At 43.3% G+C, this 24,567-nt stretch overlaps 1 protein-coding gene across 1 annotated transcript in view; it reads right to left on the bottom strand.

Moving 5' to 3' along the window:
- Window positions 1–18,726: 18,726 nt before the first annotated feature.
- SEMA4B (semaphorin 4B) overlaps window positions 18,727–24,567 on the bottom strand; it is a 100,231-nt gene continuing 94,390 nt past the window's right edge. Inside the window, exons 11-14 of the mRNA XM_082253225.1 lie at window positions 24,148–24,263; window positions 22,439–22,605; window positions 22,258–22,349; window positions 18,727–19,851 (exon numbers count right to left, since the gene is read on the bottom strand). Of these exons, the coding sequence (XP_082109351.1) occupies window positions 19,061–19,851; window positions 22,258–22,349; window positions 22,439–22,605; window positions 24,148–24,263 (1,166 nt within the window). The 3' untranslated portion in view covers window positions 18,727–19,060. The remainder of the gene's footprint in view (window positions 19,852–22,257; window positions 22,350–22,438; window positions 22,606–24,147; window positions 24,264–24,567) is intronic.

Here is a 24,567-nt window from a genome sequence, read left to right as displayed (position 1 = left end):
ATAAAAAATTGTGAACAGGCAGACTTTTTATTGCAGAAAAGTCGTGCAGTGTCTCTTCTCTAATAAAATAAACGTACCTGCCTGTTTGCAAATCCCTGTAGAATGTACATTGAGCTGCACATACACAGCACTGTTTACATGCTGGCACAATTGGTGTGCACTGGGATGACTTCCCTCCTGCGCATGCACAGTGACGTCACCCTGTGTTGACCAGACAAGATGGTCGAAAACCAGAAACGGGAAGAAACAGAGGAAAAGATGCTAGCAAGGGACCTCACAAGCATTGGACTGTTGGAACAGAGGTAAGTATATTCAAGTTTAGTTCTGCTTTTAAAGGATCATCTTTGGAAACATGTAACATGTTCCTGCCCCTGCAGCCGCTCCCCCCCCCCCTCCCCCCTCCTTGTGACAGTGGGTCAGGGATCTTCTCCTCGCCATTGCTGTCATTGTTTGAAAAGAGCGCGGCCACCCACACAGCCTTATTATTCATTCACAGGGTTCGGTGAATGAATGAACTACAAGTACCGAAAGCCTATGGGGCTGACGGCTTGTAGTTCACAATGAACTACCGGGTTCTGTCGAGGACTCTAAGTAGTTCATTAAACTGAACAAAAAAAAATGTGCACTTACTGTTTTTTTTTTTTTTTTGTTTTTTTTTTTAAAGGTGAACTTGCCCTTTAACATTCCCTGGAGTTGGACTCTAATGATGCATTTTTTGCAAAGTGAAACATTTTCCTGCCTTCCCTTTTTGATCTGATTGTATTTTTGTCTTTTAAATGAAGTTACTTTGCTGTTGATGATGGGTATCTATGGAGTGTAAAAAAATTTCAGCATCTTCATATTTTTAGTGACCAGATGCAGATCTGTGCAGATGAACTGCTTGATATGAACAGGTAACGTTTCTCATGAAATGAAATATTTGTTACCATAGGGTATGTTTAATTTACTGTTTAATTTACTGAACTAATCTAAGCACAATTTTATAAATATTTTTAAGGAGTGAAAACTTGTTTCCTTGTGTTTGCTTACTGTGCCATGTAAATGTCTGTTGTAATAAAAACACTGTTCTCAGCAGCACATCTCAACAAATACTGCCAACAGTAAGATGGGAATGATCAAATTGGAATTTCCATTGGAAAACCTGACTGATGAAGTGTGAGGCTGCTACTGTCCTTATATGACAGTATGGTAAGAGCAATCTGTGGTTTTCCTCTGCTGAGAAGTCAGATTTCCCATATATCTCTGTGATTCCAGCATTTTCCAGCAGAGGGAGCTGCACACCAGCAGAACATAAAGTACTGAGTATGAGACTTTGTAAGCAGGGTGATGAGGCTGCAGAGATGAATGCAATCCACTGTGACCAGGTGCTCCCTATTGACTAAAGCTGGCCATACACCAGTAGAATTTATTTTTCATAACATTCATTTATTATTATAATAGTCAGTCGAGTTATTTGAACAAAATGACAAGATTTAAAGGAGAAGGATGGAGAATTTTTCTTGAACAAACTTTTTAACTATGAAATTAAGTTTTCGTTTGAGAAAAATAGTACATATTGTAATCAAACCTGCTTAATACGCTGGGATTTCATCCAAATAGCAGATCTGGGTTTTCAGTGGGTTTTTAAGGGTTTTCAATGAACGATTCTGTATGAATGTTAGAACAAAAATCTAACCCTGTATAGCTAGATTAAGGCCTCTTGCACATGGGTGTATTAACTACTTCCTGCCCACGCTATAGCCGAAAGACGGCTACATTGCAGGCTAATGCTGGCCATACAGTAGCCGAAAAATCATTGTAACTCCTTTTTGAAAAACGAAAAATCGGCCGTGGGAGCAGACGATGATGCCATCATGTAATGACCAAATTTCAAATGATAAATCGTTCAATGGACATAAATTAATCCATTTTTTGTTCAGTTAGTCCCATATACCTAGTGCAAAAGTTTGGGAAAAAAACACATTAACCTTTTCAATTAATCGTATTCGGTCAGCAGAAAATTTCCAAACTTGTCCTTCAATTTTTCGGCTCAAAATCTTCACTACCGATACGTGCCCATTAATTGGCCAAGAACCGAACAAACTGTCCAAATGACCGAATTTCGGCCGATTTTTCATACAGTGTATGGCCAGCTTTGATTTGCCATCCTCCCCTGATCGCGCTGCCTGTGCGCCCCCCTTCGGACTCAGCTGATCACAGATCATTGTAAAGGGCCAATCACAGCAGCCCTTTACTGCGTGATCAGCTGTGTCCAATGACAGCTGATCACAGGATGTAGACACAAGCCGGCAGCGTAAGGAGAGAAGAAGAAAGCCGATCACCAGCTTGTGTTATTGAGACATCAGCACTGATTAACGGCACAGTCCTACCATTTCTGCCCATCAGTGCAGCATCATCAGCATACATCAGTGAAAGCGAAAAATTACCGGTTTGTAAAATTTTATAACAATCTATGAGAAGTTGTTTTTTTTTTCCAAAATATTTGGTCTTTTTTTGTTTGTTTAGCAAAAAAAAAGTAACCCAGTGGTAAATACTACCAAAAGGAAGCTCTGTTTGTGTTAAAAAAGAAATGATAAAACCTTTATATGGATACAGTGTTGCATGACCACGCAAGTGTCCTTCAAAAAGTGTGACAGCGCTGCAAGCTGAAAATTGGCCTGGAAAGGAAGGGGGTAAAGGTGCCCAGTAGGCAGGTTAAAGTACTAGTAGATAACACTGGACCTTTCTGGCAGGAGCTTAATAAATGCTCATTTTGGCGCATAATTATACGTGTTTACATGCACATGGCATTTAGAGGTGTATGCATGTAAACTCTGTTCTGTTAGCTACAATATTCAGCTATTCTAACCAGTAGAATGCGTGTGTGTGCGTGTGTGTGTGTGTGTGTGTGTGTGTGTGTGTGTGTGTGTGTGTGTGTGTATATATATATATATATATTATCAGTCCAGACCAAAAGTTTGGACACACCTTCTCATTCAAAGAGTTTTCTTTATTTTCATGACTATGAAAATTGTAGAGTCACACTTCAAGAGGTAGTCACCTGAAATGGTCTTCCAACAGTCTTGAAGGAGTTCCCAGAGATGCTTAGCACTTGTTGGCCCTTTTGCCTTCACTCTGCGGTCCAGCTCACCCCAAACAATCTCGATTGGGTTCAGGTCCGGTGACTGTGGAGGCCAGGTCATCTGGCGCAGCACCCCATCACTCTCCTTCTTGGTCAAATAGCCCTTACACAGCCTGGAGGTGTGTTTGGGGTCATTGTCCTGTTGAAAAATAAATGATGGTCCAACTAAACGCAAACCGGATGAAATAGCATGCTATAGATGCTGTGGTAGCCATGCTGGTTCAGTATGCCTTCAATTTTGAATAAATCCCCAACAGTGTCACCAGCAAAGCACCCCTACACCTCCTCCTCCATGCTTCACGGTGGGAACCAGGCATGTAGAGTCCATCCGTTTCCTTTTTCTGCGTTGCACAAAGACACGGTGGTTGGAACCAAAGATCTCAAATGTGGACTCATCAGACCAAAGCACAGATTTCCACTGGTCTGATGTCCATTCCTTGTGTTCTTTAGCCCAAACAAGTCTTTTCTGCTTGTTGCCTTTCTTTAGCAGTGGTTTCCTAGCAGATATTCTACCATGAAGGCCTGATTCACACAGTCTCCTCTTAACAGTTGTTCTAGAGATGTGTCTGCTGCTAGAACTCTGTGTGCCATTGACCTGGTCTCTAATCTGAGCTGCTGTTAACTCGGATGAACTTATCCTCCGCAGCAGAGGTGACTCTTGGTCTTCCTTTCCTGGGGCGGTCCGCATGTGAGCCAGTTTCTTTGTAGCGCTTGATGGTTTTTGTGACTGCACTTGGGGACACTTTCAAAGTTTTCCCAATTTTTCGGACTGACTTACCTTCATTTCTTAAAGTAATGATGGCCACTCGTTTTCCTGTACTCAGCTGCTTTTTTCTTGCCATAATACAAATTCTAACAGTCTATTCAGTAGGACTATCAGCTGTGTATCCACCTGACTTCTGCACAACACAACTGATGGTCCCAACCCCATTTATAAGGCAAGAAATCACACTTATTAAACCTGACAGGGCACACCTGTGAAGTGAAACCCCTTTCAGGTGACTACCTCTTGAAGTGTGACTCTACAATTTTCATAGTCATGAAAATAAAGAAAACTCTTTGAATGAGAAGGTGTGTCCAAACTTTTGGTCTGTACTGTATATATTGTGTGTGTTTTATGCACTTAAGCATTAAAAAGCTCAAATATGCTTCTTCAGGAGTGCAAGTTTGGGGCAATTTTCTTTTATCCCTTAAACTTGCTACACAAAAATACGTATTTAAACACCTGCAGATGCATGGGCACATTAGCGAACATGCGGCTGCTTTCAGAGGTGTAAGGGCTCATTCACATGTGTGCCAGGGACTGACGGCACTCTCAAAAGCAGTCCATACTCCTATCACTTTCAGAGGTGTTTGGCGGGCAGTTAAGAAGTCTTGTATCGCCTCCTCACTGCCTGCTTTAAAAGAGAAGTATGAGGTTCAATGCTGTATCTGTCCCCTGCTGCATCTGCACCCCTGATCACTCAGTTCTCCCCCCTGCTCTTAGTAGAGAGCAGTGACTGTAAGTCACCAGCTCCTTGCTCTGCCCCTCCAGTGCTCACTGGAGAACTAGGCTGGAGAGGGAGTGGCTGGCTCCGTCTCCCAGCTGCGCAGCGGAGAGGCTGACCCAGCTGCCTGGTCCAGGGATCTGGGTGGATCTCCACTGTAAAGTCAGGACCTTTTCCCATCCTAAATCGGCTGAGTGGCATGACCTGACAGCGAGCTTTAACCCTTTAGACTTTGCACTAACACGCCACAACCATGCGCTTAGCACGCGGTTTCAGGTTGCTCACAGAGCAGTTCAATTCACTTGAATAGGTCCTGATCGGTGTGCAGTAGCTCTTGCTGAAAGCGACTGGGGTTATAATTGCTGGCTGTGGGGCAGTAGAACCATGGCTTAACTGTGGGGGTTTTACTGCCCCCAACCTCACCTGAATGAGCCCTTAAAAGAAAAAAAAACAAAAACACCAAATGTGCTTTTGTTGCACCTGTGTGCATGAAGCCTAAAGCTGGCAATAGATGGATTGAATCCCAGCTGGTTCAGCAGGGACCAGCCAAGATTTGACCCATCTATGGATAGGCTGGTTGTACTAAAGTCGATCCATTGATCAATTCCAATATAACCAGCCTGTTGGATTTTTTCATGCGATCACTGCCAGTGGCTATAGCTGCCAGCATTGATCATTGTGTAGGGAAAGCTTTCCGCTGGCTGAACACAATAATGCTGGGGGGAGATTCTTCCATTCTCCCATCAATGCTCACTGTGTTAACGGGGAAATCAAGCATTTTCTTTCTTTCCACTGATGGTAGAAAGAAAAAGAATGCATAATCTATGGGCTGCTAAAGTATAGACAACTGTCTTCATGTGATTATCCTGAAAAAGATTAGATAGGAGATGACCGTAAGCACGTTGGCAGTAACTGCAATCTAAATATTTATAAAGGGAAGATACGCAAGAGATGAAATCCCCCCCCCCAAAAGGTCAGCAATAAATTTTATCTGATTGCTATGCTGACTGATGAACTTTACTTGTACTCTTTCCACTCAATAAAACACAGATTGTATCAGAGATTGAGAGTGATTGTAAACTTAGAGATACTGAAGTCTTGTTTTTCTTTTGTTTAAAAATAACAAACATGTTCTACTTACCTGCTCTGTGCAGTGGTTTTGCACAAAGCAGCCCAGATCCTCTTCTTTTCAGGTCCCTGGCCGCTCTCCTGGGCCCCCCTACTGCCGAGTGCCCCCACACCAAGCAGCTTGCTATGGGGGCACCCCAGCTGAGCCACTGCTCTGTATGTCCATTCAGACACGGAGCTGTGGCTCGGCCCCGCCCCCTCTCTCTCCTCATTGGCTCACTGACTTGGATTGGCAGCAGCGGGAGCCAATGGAGCCCGCTCCTGTGTCTCAGCCAATAAGGAGGGAGAGACCTGGACAGCTAATGCTCTCAACATCGTAAAAGAATATATTATAGCAGTGCTAAGAAACAACTTATAATGTATTATAACACTTGATGTCACCCACACATATACAGTATCTCACAAAAGTGAGTACACCCCTCACATTTTTTGTAAAAATGTTATCTTTTTACATTGTAGCAAAGTGTCATTTCTTCAGTGTTGTCACATGAAAAGTAGTGAGTTTACAGCTTGTATAACTCAATACACAGCCATTAATGTCTAAACCACTGGCAACAAAAATGAGTAGACCGCTAAGTGAAAATGTAAAAAATTGGGCCATTTTAGCCATTTTCCCTCCCTGGTGTCATGTGACTCGTTCGTGTTACAAGGTTTCAGGTGTGAATGGGGAGCAGGTGTGTTATATTTGGTGTTATCGCTCTCACTCTCTCATACTGGTCACTGGAAGTTCAACATGGCACCTCATGGTAAAGAAGTCTTTGAGGATCTTAAAAAAAAAAGAATTGTTGCTCTACATAAAGATGGTCTAGGCTATAAGAAGATTGCCAAGATCCTGACACTGAGCTGCAGCACAGTGGCCAAGATCGTAAAGCGGCTTACCAGAACAGGTTCCACTCGGAACAGGCCTCATCATGGTCAACCAAAGAAGTTGAGTGCACGTTCTCAGCGTCATATCTAGAGGTTGTCTTTGGGAAATAGCCATAGGAGTCCTGCCAGAATTGCTAAAGAGGTTGAAGGGGTGGGGGGTCAGCCTGTCAGTGCTCAGACCAATATGCCTCACACTGCCTCAAATTGTTCTGCATGGCTGTCGTCCCAGAAGGAAGCCTCTTCTAAAGATTGTGCCCATGAAAGCCCACATACAATTTTTTGAAGACAAGCAGACTAAGGACATGGATTACTGGGACCATCTCCTGTGGTCTGATGAGACCAAGATAAACTTATTTGGTTCAGATGGTGTCAAGCATGTGTGGTGGCAACCAGGTGAGGAGTACAAAGACAAGTGTGTCTTGCCTACAGTCAAGCATGGTGGTGGAAGTGTCATGGTCTGGGGCTGCATGAGTGCTGCTGGCACTGGGGAGCTACAGTTCATTGAGGGAACCATGAATGCCAACATGTACTGTGACCTACTGAAGCAGAGCATGATCCCCCTCCCTTTGGAGACTGGGCCGCAGAGCAGAATTCCAACATGATAATGATCCCAAACACACCTCCAAGACGACCACTGCCTTGCTAAGGAAGCTGAGGGTAAAGGTGATGGACTGGCCAAGCATGTCTCCATACCTAAACCCTATTGAGCATCTGAGGGGCATCCTCAAATGGAAGGCGAAGGAGCGCAAGGTCTCTGATATCCACCAGCTTCGTGATTGTTTCCTCCATTCATACAAACGAGGTGGATGGAGAAATCCTTCTGCCAGGACATTGTTTTATGACAGCGGCACCCGTCATCATAAGAATACACTTATTAGTGGCTGCAACTGCTCATTAGTGGAAATTTATTTTAAACAATTGACTTCTGTCGAGAGGAGGGGGCCATAGACTGGCCAATTATGGTTCACCCCTCCTGCTGTTCTCAGTCCCCTGCAAAACTAGGAACAGGGGGCAGCGTTATTGCAGATGCTACGATGCTGGATCAGTGGAGGAATCTGGTAACTTTTTAGGGTTGGGGGATTTTTTTTTAACTTGAAAAAGTAACTTCTCTTTCTTTGGGAAAAAAGTTAGGAAGAAAGGAAGAAAAAAAAAAAAATATATATATATATATATATATCGTATACAATTGGGACACAAGTCATATTGTAAATAGGTACCCATGCACACAGGGCTTTTTTTTACAGCTGCTTTTATCAGCGTCAGACTTTCTCTTTTTTTTTTGCAGCTAAAAAACGCCCCTCCATATTATTCTATGGCCTCATGCACACATAGGTTTTGAGGAGCTGTAAGTGGCATAGAAGCTGCAAAGAAACCCAGGGCCAGCACATTCTGAAGACCACTGATACAGCTGTAAAAACATCTGATGCTGCTAAACGCAGCTTAAAGCTGGATACAGAATTAAGCCACGTCAAGTGTTTTTTTTTTTTTTTTTTTGACATGTCAAAGTCAGTGGTTCCCTATAAGAGCCGTCTTTACTGATCCCACTTTCAGCCAATCGATTTGAATGGAAGTTGGATCATCATGATCTGTGGTATGCCACTTGTGCTCTGAGGATCTTGCAGGGGAACCCCAAGCCAAAATTAAAAAGAAAAAAAAAAAAAACCAGCGTTGCTCCCCCAAGATCCATACCAGGCCCTTTGAGTCTGGTATGGATCTTAAAAGAGAACACCACTCCAAAATAAAAAAAATAAAAAATGGCTTGGGGTTCCCCCCAAAATGTACACCAGACCCTTATCTGAGCATGCAGCCCGGCAGGTCAGGAAAAGGGGGGGGGAGCGAGCACCCCCCTCCTGGACCATACCAGTACACGTGCCCTCAACGGGGGTGGGAGTCTATGGACAGGGGGCTAATTGGAATCTGAAAGCCCCCTTTAACAAAGGGGCCCCAGATCTTGGCCCCCCTATGTGAGTAAGTATGGTGTACATTGTACTCCTACCCATTCACCCAAAAAAAGGAAGTGTAGTATAAAGAAAAAGGAGACTGTTTTGACAAGTTGTTTATTAAAAAACTTCCTTTGGTCTTCTTCCTCTGGTGTTCTTCTTCCAGTCTTCTCAGTCATTGCTGTTTTCTCTGCCACTGACCCGGTTCGCCTCTGTTGCGGTCTCCCGTCCTGCCAGCTTCGTTCTCTGCCGCTTCTTATATAGTCATGGGGCGTGGTTATCTGGTGACGTCAACATGAGACCTCACCCCTTGTGACGCCATGTAACACAGAGCCCTCCTGCCCTAAAGCACCCACCCTCCCCCCCCCCCCCCCATGTTGAGAGCGTGTGGCCTGGTATTGTCCAGGAGGCTCACTCGTCCATGTTCCCCCCTTTCCTGACCTTTCCTGGCTGCATGCTACGATGCAATAGATTTTGGCATGGGGTTCTTCTTCAAGATCCTCAGAGCCCAAGTTGATCCAACTTGGATGCAACTTCAAATCAGTGGGCTGAAAGTCAGATCAGTTATGACGACTCTCATAGGGAAGCATTGATTTTGAAACACGTCCAAACACGCATCAACACCAATGCAAATAGCTAGTAAGAGCGCATTTAACAGCTGCTTTTTCCTGGCATTGGTAGTGGCTTTACAGCTCATTTTTTCTAACGCCCTGTGTGCATGGGGACTAAATGTTCTGAAAAAGTACCTTTCCTTTTCAATCTGCAGCTCTGTAATTTTCTGTAAAATGCAATGCAATATAGCTACCTGGAGCTGTTCTGTATACAGATGGTGTACAGAACAACCCCCCATAAATGTAATTTCCTGCTTGTGTGATTGGCTCACTGATTTTCCCAGAAGTCTACAATAAGATACAAGTCAGGTTTTAAGCATCCTCTGCAACACAGATTTCATTTTCGGTGAGATCCTCTCCAAATCATGTCTAAAGGATGCAGACCCTGCAAGTTTCCACATTAGAGCACTGCAGGTGCAGCAGCTGATTGATAATTATAAAATCAGTCCCATACAGATTTACTCAGCACATAGACACAAACAAACTGCTATTTCTTCAAAATCCTTGCAATGTACAAAGATAATCCAGAGGGAATAGTTTTTCTTAACAAAAGTAGAGTTACTCTACAATGCAGGGAATGCATTAAAGTGGAACTTCACCCTCCAGGGCACGTTGCCTCCCACCCACCCCTCCTCTCCCGCTGCAGAAATCAGGTATTTGTGTAATTTTTTGGTAAAAGCACCCCTCCGCCATGTATCTCATTTGTCTAGGCGAACGTATGACGTGCACTTTGCCTGCATTGCTTCCTGGGATATGTACATCTCAAATCCCAGAAGGCATCGTCCTTTATTGGAAAAGGAGGAGGGGGTGGTGGGGCCAGTCGGCGTACCGATAGCGTCACATAAGAAGGTGGCGGTACCTGACTGAGTGGGGTGTAGAAGCTGTTCTCAGCAGAACAATGCTGGCTAAAGCCATTTTGGCCTATGTTGGAAATTGTCGTCTTGGAATGCCAGTACAGCAAGTTTCCCCAGCAGGGTGTGTATAACGAGGAGTCATAAACGGGATTTGATTTCCTAACACGATGTTCCCACATAGGCCTCCTGATGTGATGTATGGGGGAAGAAGAACATCAGCTAAGACCTCCTAGGATGGTGTGAATTAAAATGACTGATTTTCTGAGTTACAGTAACATCAAAGGCCAACTGTTGCTGGAAAGCTGACCTGGGTCAAGAAGTTTGATTGGGTTATAACCGTGCTAGCGGAGACTACAGCATGCTTCCTGGAAGATGGACGAGGGAAGAATATACTTCCTGGTGATTAGAACAGACGGCCTCTTGTGGAGTTTTATTAGCCAGAGGACTATATAGGTGGGCAGAGGGTGTTTGTGTTGGGTGTGTGTGAGGACAATTTAACCACCTCCCACCCGGCCACTGCACATATACGGCTGGGTGGGAGCTTCCTCCTTCTGAGTGGACGTTCCTGAATGTCCTTCAGAAGGAGGGAGATTGCGTGGCCGTGCCATCCCAGTGTGCCTGTGTCCCCCAGACATAGCGCAACACTGATCAGAAGGAGGGCTCTGTGATTGACCCTCCTGATCACATAATGGCTGTGCTTCTCCTCACACAGATCAGTGAGAAGGAGAGCGGATCTGTGCTGCCAGCCAGGGATCAGTAAGTTTACCGCACTTTTACTCTTTTACTGCTTTTTACTCACTGATCACCTAGCTAGAGTCCCCAGCACAGTAAAAGCAACTGTCACACATCTGTTCCAGTAAAACAATCTGGCCCAGTGAACATCTGGCACATCTGTCCGTGATCATCTGGCGCACATCATCTGCCACGTTTGTCTGTGATCATCTGCCACATCTGGCAAGCTGCAGTTTCCAAAGCAAGCAAAGTTCTTTCTTGTATTAAGAGAGATATAGACTCCAGAGAGAGTGATATCATTTTACCCCCGTACAAATCATTAGTAAGACCTCATCTGGAATATGTAGTTCAGTTTTGGGCACCAGTTCTCAAAAAAGGATATCTGGGAACTGGAGAAAGTGAAAGGCAACCAAACTGATAAGAGGCATGGAGGAGCTCAGCTATGTGGAAAGATTATAGGAACTGAATTTATTTTCTCTTGGGAAGAAGAGATTGAGGGGATATGATCAACATGTATAAATACATAAGGGGTCCATATAGTGAACTTGGTGTTCAGTTATTCACTTTAAGGTCATCACAGAGGACAAGGGAGAATTCTATGTCTAGAGAAGTGTTCTCCAAACTGACACCCTTTGCTTGCCTTTATCCGTTCCTTGGGGCACCTTTTCTCCCACTGATACAAGACACTATTCCTCCTACTGACACCAACAATGGAGCATAATTTCTGCTACTGACAACAATGGGGCACTATTTCTCCCATTGGCGCCAATGATGGGGCACTATTCCTCCCACTAACCCAAAGATGGGGCACTATTCCTCCCACTGATACCAAAGATGGGGCATTATTCCTCCCACTGATACCAAAGACGGGCACTATTCCTCCCACTGACACCAAGGATTGGGCATTATTTCTCCCATTGACACCCAATGATGGGGCATTATTCCTCCCACTGACAGCAATGATGGAACACTATTCCTCCCATGGTGGAGCACTATTCCTCCCATGGTGGAGCACTATTCCTCCCATGGTGGAGCACTATTCCTCCCACTGACACCAAAGATGGAGCACGATTCCTCCCTCCCCTTGTACATTTTTACATGTACTGGGGGAGAAATTGTTTGCGTTGTTTACGCCCACTGATGCCAGGACAATTTCTACTTCCAATGGCCACAGTTGTCCCCCCCAAAAGTCTGAAGGATACTTTTATTTATAGGTTACTGGATACTTTATTTATAAGTAAAGTTGATCCAGGGAATATCCGATTGCCTCTCGGGGGATCAGGAAGACATTTTTTCCCCTGCTGGAGCAAATTGGATCACGCTTTGCAGAGGTTTTTTGCCTTTCCCTGGATCAATTGTGGGTATAGGATTGTGTATATAAGGTAGTATGATTTTTTTCCCCTTTTATTGGTTGAACTGGATGGACTTGTGTCTTTTTTCAACCAGACTAACTATGTAACTATGTATTTGCCCCCCTTCCTACATTTTTTTTTTGCATATTTGTAACACTTAATTGATAGCGGCATTATATAAAGCACAAACATAACTCTACCCTCCCTTAAAAAAAAAAAAAAAAAAAAAAAATCACAAACATCGTAACTTTCAAAAATTTTATTAAAAATAAAGTGCTGTAATAAAAAATGAAAATTGTACATAAACTGCAAACAACAGGAAGAAGCAGACTTTGTACATCAGGACACACCTACACCACAGACTAAGGGTTTGGCACGGAAAAGCTGAACTTTAATATTTACAACAGATGGGGAGCTTCCAAGCATGCATCATGATAAGGTGCACAGTATAGTCCTTTTACTAGCACAGGTACGATTGTATCTGAGCTCTAGTGGTCCTTTTTTACATCGAGTAATCCCTGCCAAGCAGAGTCTAGTGTCACCTTACTGAACACACTACACCCTTTTGTCTGGCTCACAGTTTGGTTGAACATTTACACACCAGTTAGTAACTGAATATTTGTGTCTAGGACACAGAGTACCTTTTAGTTTTTTGCTACAAGAGTTCACTTACGTGGATTTTGATGATGTGCTTTAGGTCATAACTTAATACTGTACATTCAAAGGTTAAAGTACATTGTTCTAAAGTAGTTTCCCCAAAATACGTTCTGCTGACATGACCGACATTTGTGGTTTTGTAGGTTCCCACACTGGCTGACCTTCATGTGTTCATTTATAGCAATGATCAACTGGCACTGTTGGTGGATGACCTGTAGGTAGGTTTGTCAAGTGTTCCCCAAGGCTGGGTTGACATTGGTGTGCTGTGGTCATGTATGTGTTATGCATTGGTGTGCTGTGGTACCATTCATACTTAAAGCTAAATGCCATTGCATACTTACTATGGATTGACCGATATTGGTCTTTCGTTGCTGATACCGATACCAATATTTTGGTCATTGCATATCGGTATGGGCCGATATTTTCATACATTTAACCTCTTGTCGACCGTCGCACGACTAATTACTGCGGCAGTCAGCCCCCCTACAGGCAAAACGACGTAGGGCTACGTCGCTAGCCCACGAGCCTCTAGGGGGCGAGCGCGCGTCGCCGGTGGCGCGCTCCCGCTCGTTCCCTGCCTTCCCCGCGCGAGTGACCGGCGGCTCCGATGTCCGCCTGTCACTCGCGACCTTCCGCTGGAGAGGGAGAAAGGCAGGCAGCTAATGTAAACAAAGCCGCCTGTCATTCTCCCTAATGTAACAGCAGAGATCATACGATTCTGCTATGTAGGATGTATGTCTCTGTGGTTACATCACAAGCCACGCCCCCCACAGTTAGAATCACGCCCCTAGGGATACATTTAACCCCTTGATCACCAATAAAGTTAACCCCTTCCCTGCCAGTGTCATTTTTACAGTAACAGTGAATATGTATAGCACTGATTACTGTAGTAATGTCACTGGTACCCCCAAAAATGTCAGTCAAGGGTCCGATCTATCCGACGCAATGTTGCAGTCCCGCAAAAAAAAAAAAAATCGCAGATCGCCGCCATTACTAGTAAAAAAATAAAAATGACATAAATTTTTCCCGTAGTTAGTAGACGCAATAACATTTGCACAAACCAATCAAAATACGCTTATTGCGATTTTTTTTTTACCACACATATGTAGCCGAAAACAAATTGGCCTAAAATGTTAAAAAATTTAGATTTTTAAATTTTTTTGGGAATTTCATATAAAAAAATGTGAAAAATATTGTTATTTTTTCAAAATTGTTGCTCTTTTTTTGTTTAAAATCGCACAGGTGATCAAATACCACCAAAAGAAAGCTCTGTTTGTGGGAAAAAAAGGACGTCAATTTCATTTGGGTACAGCATTGCACGACCGCGCAATTGTCCGTTAAAATCACGCAGTGCCGAATCGCAAAATAGGCCCTGGTCTTTGAGCAGCCAAATCCTCCGGGGCTTAAGTCGTTAACATTTTTTTATTTATTTTCAATTGACAGGTACTCTTCTGGAAGGATTTGGGGGTCTAAAAGACCCCAAACCCCTCCTCTGCACTTAAAAGCATTTAAAACGCCAAGTTTGGCTATTTTGAATGCTGTCCTTTTTTAAAATCTGGGGCCAGTACCCGGAAGTGATGTCATGACATCACTTCTGGGTTTTTGCATGGAGACCTGATCAGAGCTGAATGCAGCTTTGATCGGGTCTTTGGCAGCTGTACAGACTGGTTGCCCAGGACTCCCGGTTGCTTCTCAGCCGCATCGGTTGTCATTACAAGACAGTCGACCGTCGGCTAAGGACGCCGGTACCGGGGTGATGCCTCTAGCTGCAGGCATCACTCCGGTATAAGCACTTTCCGAGATATCCGTAATATCGACCACCTCGGGGAAAGTGCATATCGGCCCTCCCGATAATCACTGTGGAAGTATGCATATTTCAAAGTCCCAAGCATGGGTTTCCCTTCTGCGCACTGACCACAGGGGGTTACTTGAAACCACTTAAATTCACAGAATGCCTTGTACTTTTTTCAATGAATACAAGACTTTCTCTGATTGGACGAGGTGGGAATTGTGATGTCACCTCCACTCCTATCCCAGTGGCCCCTTGGGTATGAAAAATATGTATACTCACTCTAGGCTAGAAACAGTGCCATGCGTTGAACCAACTGCCCCTGAACAAGCGCACGTGTTTTAACATTCGAGCTGGATGAACAAGCCCTTAATGGCATCCCAACACACCTTGCAATCAACAGGAACTGCAGCACACAACAACGCAGGGTAAAACACTACTGTGCATTGTGGGGGGTTTGTTAGAAAAAGGAATACATGCAGCATTTTTGGTGCGATTTCTTGAATGGTCTATGTTAATACAATGCACATTGATGCACGGCATAACCTGTGTAACAGTGTGAACACAGCCTTAGGTTCTCAACCACATGCATCCCTGGGGGTACTGATGCTTGTAAAAAATTTTCAAACAGTTTACATTTCTTGCAAACAATAAATAGAATGTAAAATAGGTCTAAATAAATAGCTTGAACCTTAAAGGTTCTTGTAATAAACGTACACTTGTCAAAGGGTACTTGAGAGAAGCTTCAGGGGTTATCTAATATAAAACAACACTTCAACATGATAAATGGATTTAAGGGATCTATTTATAAAAAATAAAAATGAAAAGCCTTTGGACCAGTGAATTTGCTTGTAAATTTGTTCCTTGTGAATTGGCAAATGTGACTGTTTGTTTTTTTTAAGTTGTTTTTCTTCTGAATTAATATTCTTTTATTATGGGCATTAGGAATAAACTGCATTATTGCCACTAGATGGAGCTGAGGAGCATAGAAAATATATTTGTTTTTGAAACAAGTGATGCAATGTACTGTAAATTCCAAAGAACGCTAGAGGGAATTTGGCAATTAAGGCCCCTTTCACACGGGGCGGATCCATTTTGACAGACTCCGCTTACTCAGCGGGGAGGAATGACAGGTCTGTGCAGAGACGGACCTGTCAGAGTCCCGCTCTCCTCTATGGGGAAATTGGATGAAAACAAACAACCTGTCCGTTTTCATCTGATCCCATCCGATCTGACCCGCTGGACGGATGGCGAATGTATCGCCATCCATCTGTTTTCAGCGGATCTTGTCGGATCGGATGCCAGGCGGATGTCCGCTGACATCCGCCTCCCAATAGATGGGTCCGCCTGAAAAAACGGACAGGCGAACCCAATGGGTTTGTTCATGTGAAAGGGGCCTTAATGTAACTATTTATTTGCTAATTCCCCCTAGTGTTCTCTAGGATTGTTACATGGTATATCAAAGACGTTCTTATTTCCTATACTCCTCAGCTCCATCTAGTGGCCATAATGCAGTCATTTACTACTGCCTAAAATTTAAAACATTTGGAACAGAAAGTAGCCTAAAGAACAATTGTTGCACAGTTCATAGAAAATGAATGTACATGCAGATCCACTGGACAAATGACTATGCAATTCTTTTTATTTTTTTTCTTATAATAGACCCCTAAGTGTGCATAGTAAATATCACTCTTTCACTGTGCAGATCTAAATCGTATCCTGTTGCATGAGTTTTCATTACACGTTGGATATTAATACACCTAGTGAAATGAAAGTCTTCAAACTGCAAAAGGTTTTAGGCTTTTAACCCAGTTTAATTGGGCTACATAGAAAGCTAGTTTTTGATTGGTTCCTATAAGCTACTATACAACTTTTGTAGATGATTAAATGAGACCTGTCAACACAAGCCAAAGTATGGTTTCAGCTGGTTTATATTAAAGATGAATACCATGATATCAGCAGCATGGGTTTCCTAACAACCTGAGAAGCTACTTTATACTGTACATAGTAGTCGGAGGATTACAATGATATTTTTCAAATACTGCTTAGAGGTCATAGCAGTAAGTCAGAGGAGCGACGCTCAAGCCACGTAAAATTTCTGTGCTTTAGGTATGCAATATCTACTTTTAAACACGACAAGCCATTGTTATTAGATATGGAAAAATACCCCACAATTGGTCTTTTATATATAAACACAAAACGGTAAAGAAAAGAGGAAGATCTTGCCCATCACAGATAGTCAGACCCATTGATACTTCTAGCGTAGGACAGAAAAAGGAAAGCCAAAAGCCTGACTCACTGCTTAGGAGCCAAGGCCCCCAATTTCTCTTTCTTCCTGGATAGGTTATTCTATAAAGGAGTAGGGCAGCCTTTCTCAACCTTTTTACTATGGGGGAGCCCTTTAAATAACTTTCAGAGGTTTGATAAGACCTGGGACCCTTGGCTCCGATCTCTGGCCGGCTCTCCATGACAGAAGAGCGCCCCTGTCCGTGTCGGACAATGGGAGTTGCTGGTGCCCCTGATGGGGGGGGGTGGGCCTGGGCGCTGACCCCTTTTATATACACCGCTACTGCTCCTTTTCCTTCTTCCTCTTTTTTCCTTCTTTTCCGTTTCCCTTCTCTATATTTTATTTTTTCTCCCCCAAAATTTCTACTACTTCCAGTGCACTGACCAATGGCAAATGCCTCCCCTGGTGCAGTATGCGATGGTGGGATTGGGGGGTAGGGACCGCCTCCTTCCCTGGGCGCAGTGTGTTCCCATGAGGGGCGCCGGGGAGGGGGGGCGGGGCCCGGGCCTGCTGCCCACCGGTGTGGCGGATTGGAGGCAGTGTAATTATTCTGACTTGAGTTACCGTTCTATGGATTACTTTGGTCGATTGAAATTGTTTGTACCTTGCACTATACATATTTGCATTTTTCTAACCCGTATCTGGCAATTGCCGAGCTTTTTTTACTATGTTTGAACGAGCCCTGTGGGCACACTTTGCACTATTGTAAATTTTGTTTGCTTTCTCACAAAACCTTAATAGAAATTATTGAAAATTAAATAACTTTCAGAGGTCAAGGAACTCCTGCTATTATTAACTATACCTACAGCTCACAGTACATTACTATGATGGTTAGTAGGAAGAAGCCTCCTTACATTTGTGGCCATTGGGAAGAATCCCTCCTTGCATATAGCTAAAAAGATCATCATTGTCAGTGGTTACTCATCTGAGAGGAAGAAGTTGCTCATTGCTCAAGGAACTCCTAAAAACCTCTGGAGGAACCCTAGGATTTCAGGGACCCCTGGTTGAGAAAGGCTATAATATGTCACTTGTGCATGGCTTGTCCGGTGTCTGTATGATGGAAGGCACTAGCAGTTCTAAGGCGTGACAGGCAAATGGGGATTGTACCATTGAACATATACAAAACTGCTTTTTCCCAATGTCAGGACATACTCCCTTTTAAACATATCCTATACAGTATACACATTTATGAAAACAAATGGAAACAAACATCCCGAATGCAAAAAAAAAAAAAAAAAAGTACCTATACAATATTTACATACACATGGTCTTTGCTGTCTTCAGTAAATGATTCACACTTTAAGATACACTTGTGTATCTTCTATACTTAGGCAGATTATAGCTGGTTGTAGGCATCAAACACCAATTCCTGGATTCACATTATCAAAAAAAAAAAAAAAAAAATGAACACCAGAAAGGAGAAATAATAAAATATTTAAATAAAAAAAAAAAATCTCCCTAAAAAATAACATCAACAGTATGTTTAACAGAGTGATCAACGAAGAGGAGAGAGAAACTCTGAGATCATCTGACAGATACTCATGATGGGCTACTTGTTCTCCTGCTTGGTGAGGTGTTGTCATGTAGAGTATTGCCACCGGCTAGTAGCTGTCCATTACTAATCATGGTTTCAGTATTGTGCCACATTTAATTGTGCTTCTTTTTGTAGAAAATGTGCATGTCCATATTGGTTCCATAGTCGTGGCTTCTTTCGTGCCATTCTTTTTTAGTCCAGACAGTGATGTACAGACTTTACACTGGTACCGTAATATTTTACCAACTTCAGACTTTTTTTGTAGGAACTTCTTGTTCTTTGTGCGATTTTTACTCCTTTACTCCAGATCTGGTCGTTCTGACCGGCCATAGTGCTGGGATGATACCACTAATACGAGTTGAACCTAAAAAAAAAACATCGATGGTCCATACGCATGAATTATACAATGGCGGGTGAAATGGAAATGTGCTACCCTTGGACCAAGTGTGTACTTTTCCAAACACAAGTCTCCTTCAGTATCTGGCAATCATGGCAATGTAACAGATGACATTGTATCATTCCAAAATGTAGACTTTTATGCTCTCTGCACACAGAAGCTATCCATGGATTTAGGTAGCCTGGGTTGACAATTAAAAGTTTACCATTGTCATAATCCAACTTGCATGCACACACATAAAATACTTGTGGTCCCTTTTGGCATTGTAAGTTCAGGAAGGATTATCTCCTAGTGTAGTAGTCTCTCATACCACAGAATCCCGTATTTCGGATCCCAGTCGTACCCGGGGTCTTGGGCTTACTGACGTGACCTCTACAACAGTGTCCTTAACGTTTAGTGGCCTTTTTTCAGATTCTGACTCAATTTTACTAGCAACTAAAGGATCATGAACAGGAGTATTGATAATGTAGTTGTCATTCAGGGTCTGATAGCCTTTATGGTCCGCTTGTGGCATTGGAGCAGTTGTTCCATTTAAAGGCAAACTTTCAGTCTGTTTGCCATTGCTACGGATCTTCTTGGCTGGCTTGTCGTGTTTTACTGGTTTCAGGATGGACTTCATTCCACTCCGATGTTTATATAAGAAGAACAGTGTTAAAAAGACCAACACAGCCACAAAAAGGCCAGTCATGATTAAAAATTCATTCCAGTATGATTTCCCCAGAAGTTTAGCTGTATTGCCCTCTGACACGGACACAAATTTGGAGGAGTTAACCAGCTTATCAATGCCGCTTATTTTCCTAAAGCTCAATTCAGTGTGGGGTTTTGGAGTAGTTGGTTTTACGGGACCATCTGTCTCCACGCAGTACATGGCCATTAATTTCCTGAAACCGTCTTCTACTGACCAGCATTCATATGTTCCCAGACGTTCAGGGCTGTTAAAAAGGATCAGGTCTCCGTATTCCAAAACAAAATAAGAAGAATCAATATCATTGCCATTGTGGAGCCACTGGCGAGTTGCTAAGTTGGACAGCAAATTGCATGGCAAAGTGGTGGTGTTATTTAGTTGAAGTACAATCTTCTTGCACTGTGGCTCTTCTAGGAATGAAAAAAAATACAGAACATCCATTATTAAGTAATCAAAATGACCACTCTTTCTTAATCACTAAATCTAGTTCTCTGCAATTTATGTCTAAAAATTATTAAAACCTGAAATTTTTTTTTGTTTAACCTTGGTGTATCCTGTAGCATTTACATTGCCCAGTTATTGCCCCAATTTGATAACATGTCTAATGCTAGATTATTGCACATTGAGGCATATAGGTACTTTATAGGGTTTTCCACAAGATATGCACTCCCTACCTATGGTTGGTGGAACATTTGTGGTGAGCGTCCACTTCCGGGTCTCGTTTGGCTGCTCCGCCTCCCTCGGCCATATATTGGTGCGGCATCTCCGTCTAGCCACACCCTTGACGACGTCATTGTATGACGAAACGCGTCTGGATCGGCTGACGCAAGAGCAGACGAGAGACGCAGCGGCCATCTTGTTGGTGGGGAAACCAACGATTGCTTCCTGTAATCTAACCGAATGCTGACAACTGACTTCCACCATATAAGCTGCTTTCTTTTTTCTCCAATAAAACTGTTATGATTTACTACACCATGAGGGGATCTACTGTTTATGTCTTTTGAGTGCAGCAAAAGTGTATTGGAGTTGTTACCAGTCTGCAGCAGCAGGAGACTCATAGAGGCTATTGGATCCTACCTGTCGTATATATATATCTGCACTTTGGGCATTGTGTGACCCTTTTGGGTCTAAGCAGCTGGTAAGAGTGTTTAGTGGCTCTGTTTGGTGGTGGATCCTTCTCTTTCTGCACTCCTTCGAATTGATTTGGACTGTATATTTCACATGGGACTCATGCTGTCAGTTGGATTCTATTTATGCTGTGATTAGCGCGACACCTTTTTCCCACTCCCCACCTATGACTCAATTTCCTCCATATAATCCTATAGAAAGGAAGCACACCTTTCATAAAAGAGGGAACAAAAGGTGAATCTGGGCCTTGGCATATGTTCGGTTATAAATGTAAACCTTTATTAACAGAAATATGGGGATGCCATTGATGATTTTGTTAAAAAAAATTCTAGTTGCCTGGCTGTTATGCTGAACCACTGACTTTAATTGTTTCTGAGTCTCTGTCTTGTGTCAAGTATGCACATTAGTAAGTTAGAAGTGTTTATCTGCATACTATGATATCAAAATTAGAGAGGCCATCAATGGTAGCTTCCATGTTTCTCCAATGATAGATGTATTTCATGGATTTACACCAGCTTTCTAAAGGAGTTGTGTATACTTCTACTTATAAAATGATATGTATCCTTTTCAGAAGTTGCTAACCTTTTTGGCTGTTCTTCTAACTACTAATTTAGCTTGACTTAAGTTTAATGCACTTATTATGGCATTGTGGATTATGGCATTGCCTGGCCTAAACAATGACAGTTATGACATGCTAGGAACAGGGTGGCCACACATGTTTGTTTAAGGCTGGGTTCTCACTAGCTGCGGCCGTGGTCTCACAGCAGGGGGTCCAGTGCATCCCTGTTTTCTGTTTCAGGTGTGAATAAGGTCCAAATTTTTGCCTGAAATGGACCAGAAGACGCACAGGACCCTTTCCCAGTGCGGACTGCGGCCGCCCTGGAGCTGTGAGAATGAGCTCCATTGAGAGCTGGTCACACTCTCCTGTCCGGGGAATTGGATGCGGGGAAACCCACATCCAATTTGCATAGGTGTGAACCCAGCCTAGGTTTTTCACAATCGTATGACTGTTGCAGGCATGAAGACCCAATAAAATTGGGTTAAAAGGATTAACTTCTTGTTTAGGTTTAAGGGGTACAGAAAGGAAGTTTTACTTACCTGCTACTTCCCACTAGACCAGTTCCTGCAGCGTCTTCTTTTCCCTGAATATAGCAGTCTAAAGGCCAATGTCATTAAGACCAACGCATAGCCTAAAGCTCTGCACTGGATGTGATGACGCCAAGAGACAGTCCACTGCTGGAGCATGGGAGAGCGCTGTCTGCCAGGGGAGTGGCTGATTCGATAAGTAATTGTTTTTACTCTTCCCTAGACCAATGGTCTTTGAACTGTGCCCCGGGGGATGGATGGGGCCCTTTGTTTGCCTTTATCTGGCCTTTGGACCACTATTCCACCAAATGACACCAATGATGGAACACCATTCCTCCCACTGACACCATCGATGGCACCATTCATCCCATTGATACCAACAACGGGTTCTTATTCCCCCCATTAAAGCCAATGATAGGGCACTGTATATGCCCACTGATTCTGGGGCATTTTCTACTCCCACTGGCCACAGTTGAGCCCCCACAAAGCCTGAAGTACAGTAAACTGGCCCTTTGATTAGAAAGTCTGGAGACCCCTATCCTAGACCCACCACAAGCAGCTAAACCTTCCATGAGTAAAATATGAGTATTAAGAAGTCTTACCATCCTTTATGTTGACTCGTCCTCCAGGTCCTGTGCCATTCTTTTGCTCGCAGAGATTTGAATCTCCATTTTCTATATCTTGGAGCCAGTGCCTGAAACACAGGAACACAACTATGCTTGACAAACTGTTATGGTTGGAGCCAGACCAAACAATGGTTACATGTTAAAACTGGCGACTTACTGGGAGTTTGATTCGTGCACATGATGATGGATACTACGGCAGCCCTTCTTGCTCCATGCGCAGTAGGGATCCCGAGACAGGACACACTCCCCGCAGGTTGTGTACATGCTGCAGTTAGAGACTGGCACTTGTACCAGCATGGTTCGTGATGAAGCATAAACCAGGCCCTTTATTGACAAAAAAAAAAAAAAGATCAATTAACCTTGTCACAACATAAGTCTTTTAACTGCACTTCTCCGATTTATTCTGTAGCCAATATCAAAGTGCGAAAGGGTTCACTACACAGCACCTTGGAAGAGACTCTGGTCAGTTTTTTCCCTATTACTGTGTCTCGTAAACATGACCCTTCTTTTAAAAAAAGTTACTGTGCCTAGTGCCTGAACTATGCAAAGAAGAACAAAGCAGGGCGCCAGATGAGTGTAAGAAATAAAACAGCTACATTTTATTCAATATCCACTAACATAAAGGAAACCTGAATACAAGCTTCAGAGCTTGACAAGGAGTAAGGGCCTCGGAAACGCATTGAGGCCCGCCCATCTGTCAGTCACAGCAACCTGTCCCGGTCTCCTGTTTTTGGCGGGAGTAAGGTGAGAGAGGCCGCAGATTGCCTTCCACAAGCAGGTCCTTACTTATGCCCTGCAACTGCTATTGGCTCCCCAATACCAGAGACAGCTGTCTTTGTGCATGACACACTGACAGTGGAGCAGAATACGGGTTTCCTTTATGCAAGTGGATATTAATTCCCATGGCAGTGAGAAGAAGAAGTCCCATGTAAGCTCTAATGCCTCGTACACACGCACCGATTGTTGGCCGACCTATCAGCCGTCTTTTGTCCAGTGTTGTTGTGTTGGTTGAAATGTGCTCTAGACTGCACACAAATTTTTTCGGCCAACAACAACCAACTTCAGAAGTGATGTCATGTGATGGTTTACTTTCCGTGTGTTTTTTCTTCTCTGAGCATGCCCAGTCTTGCTCATCTGATGTTTTGTCTGCCGAAATCTGTACTGACTGACGGAAAATCAGCCGTTGTGGTGACGGCCAACAAAAATTTTATAGCATGCACACCAGATTTTGTTCGGCCGAAAAGTCGCAGACGGTTGTCGGAATCATCATACTAACAAGCCAACAATCGGCCGATCGCACGTTTGCCGCAAATTCACGGCCAACAATCGTTGCGTGTGTACGAGGCTTAAGTTGTAACTTGAAGCTTACACAGGGCTGGGTCTCTCTTCCTTCCCCTCATATGATAGAGTTGGGTGCCTGAGTGTCCACCCGTTAGGCACTATAGCTATCACACAGAAGGAGGAGGAGTGAGTCACATGCTCTCTCATACCCAGAAGTATGGGGTATGTGAGTTTGCCTACCCAGGCAAATAGTGCGATGGTTGGGGCGAAGGAAAGGGAAGTAAAAGCAGCTATGGGGCTGCAATTAAAATTCAACTATTGCTTTGTCCAGTATAGACAAAACACAGGTTACCTTTAAGTGCATCATCTCACACATCCGCTCTAGACCAAAGAAGCAATTTGTGGAGTGGTTCCAATTTCATAAAATGTAGCATGCAGCATCACACATCAGACCTGAGTGTTTGCAGCTGCGTTGATGGGCTGTAACATTGTATTTCTTATATTCAGTTGACCAAAGGGCACATAACAGCATGATGTATTTTATATATTCATTAATCAAGTGCTGACATTGATATATGCTCCTACCTTGCTGTGATCAAGCAGCAGCTCCTGCACTGAGTCAGTATCTGGGAACAGCTGAATCTCTTCAATGATGTACACTTTCTTATTTACCTCGACAGCTTTGTGCAGCCTTCCGTCATCTAGAAATCAAGGCAACAAATATTAGAAACAAGATCCAAATTTCTTTAATCTCTACTCCCCTTTTAATGGACCATTCAAAACTCAGATAAAAGTAAGGGTTGGCTTAGAATGGGTTTCGATGGAATTACAATTTAAGTTGCTGATTTTGTTCAGTCCAAATACATTTTTGAAAGCCAGGAATCAAAATAAATGAATTACTAGATGGGTGTCAATGAGTGCAGCTATCTGAATACCCAATAGGAGAACCTGCCAATTGTTTGCGTTATAACAATGAAAGTGCTACTAAAGCTGTAAGTAGTAACT

This window comes from Pelophylax lessonae (genome assembly GCF_965119305.1).
Source record: "Pelophylax lessonae genome assembly, chromosome: 4".
NCBI classification, from domain to species: Eukaryota; Metazoa; Chordata; class Amphibia; order Anura; family Ranidae; genus Pelophylax; species Pelophylax lessonae.
The sequence above is the reverse complement of the archived record's forward strand: the minus strand, read 5'-3'. Positions and strand labels throughout refer to the sequence as shown.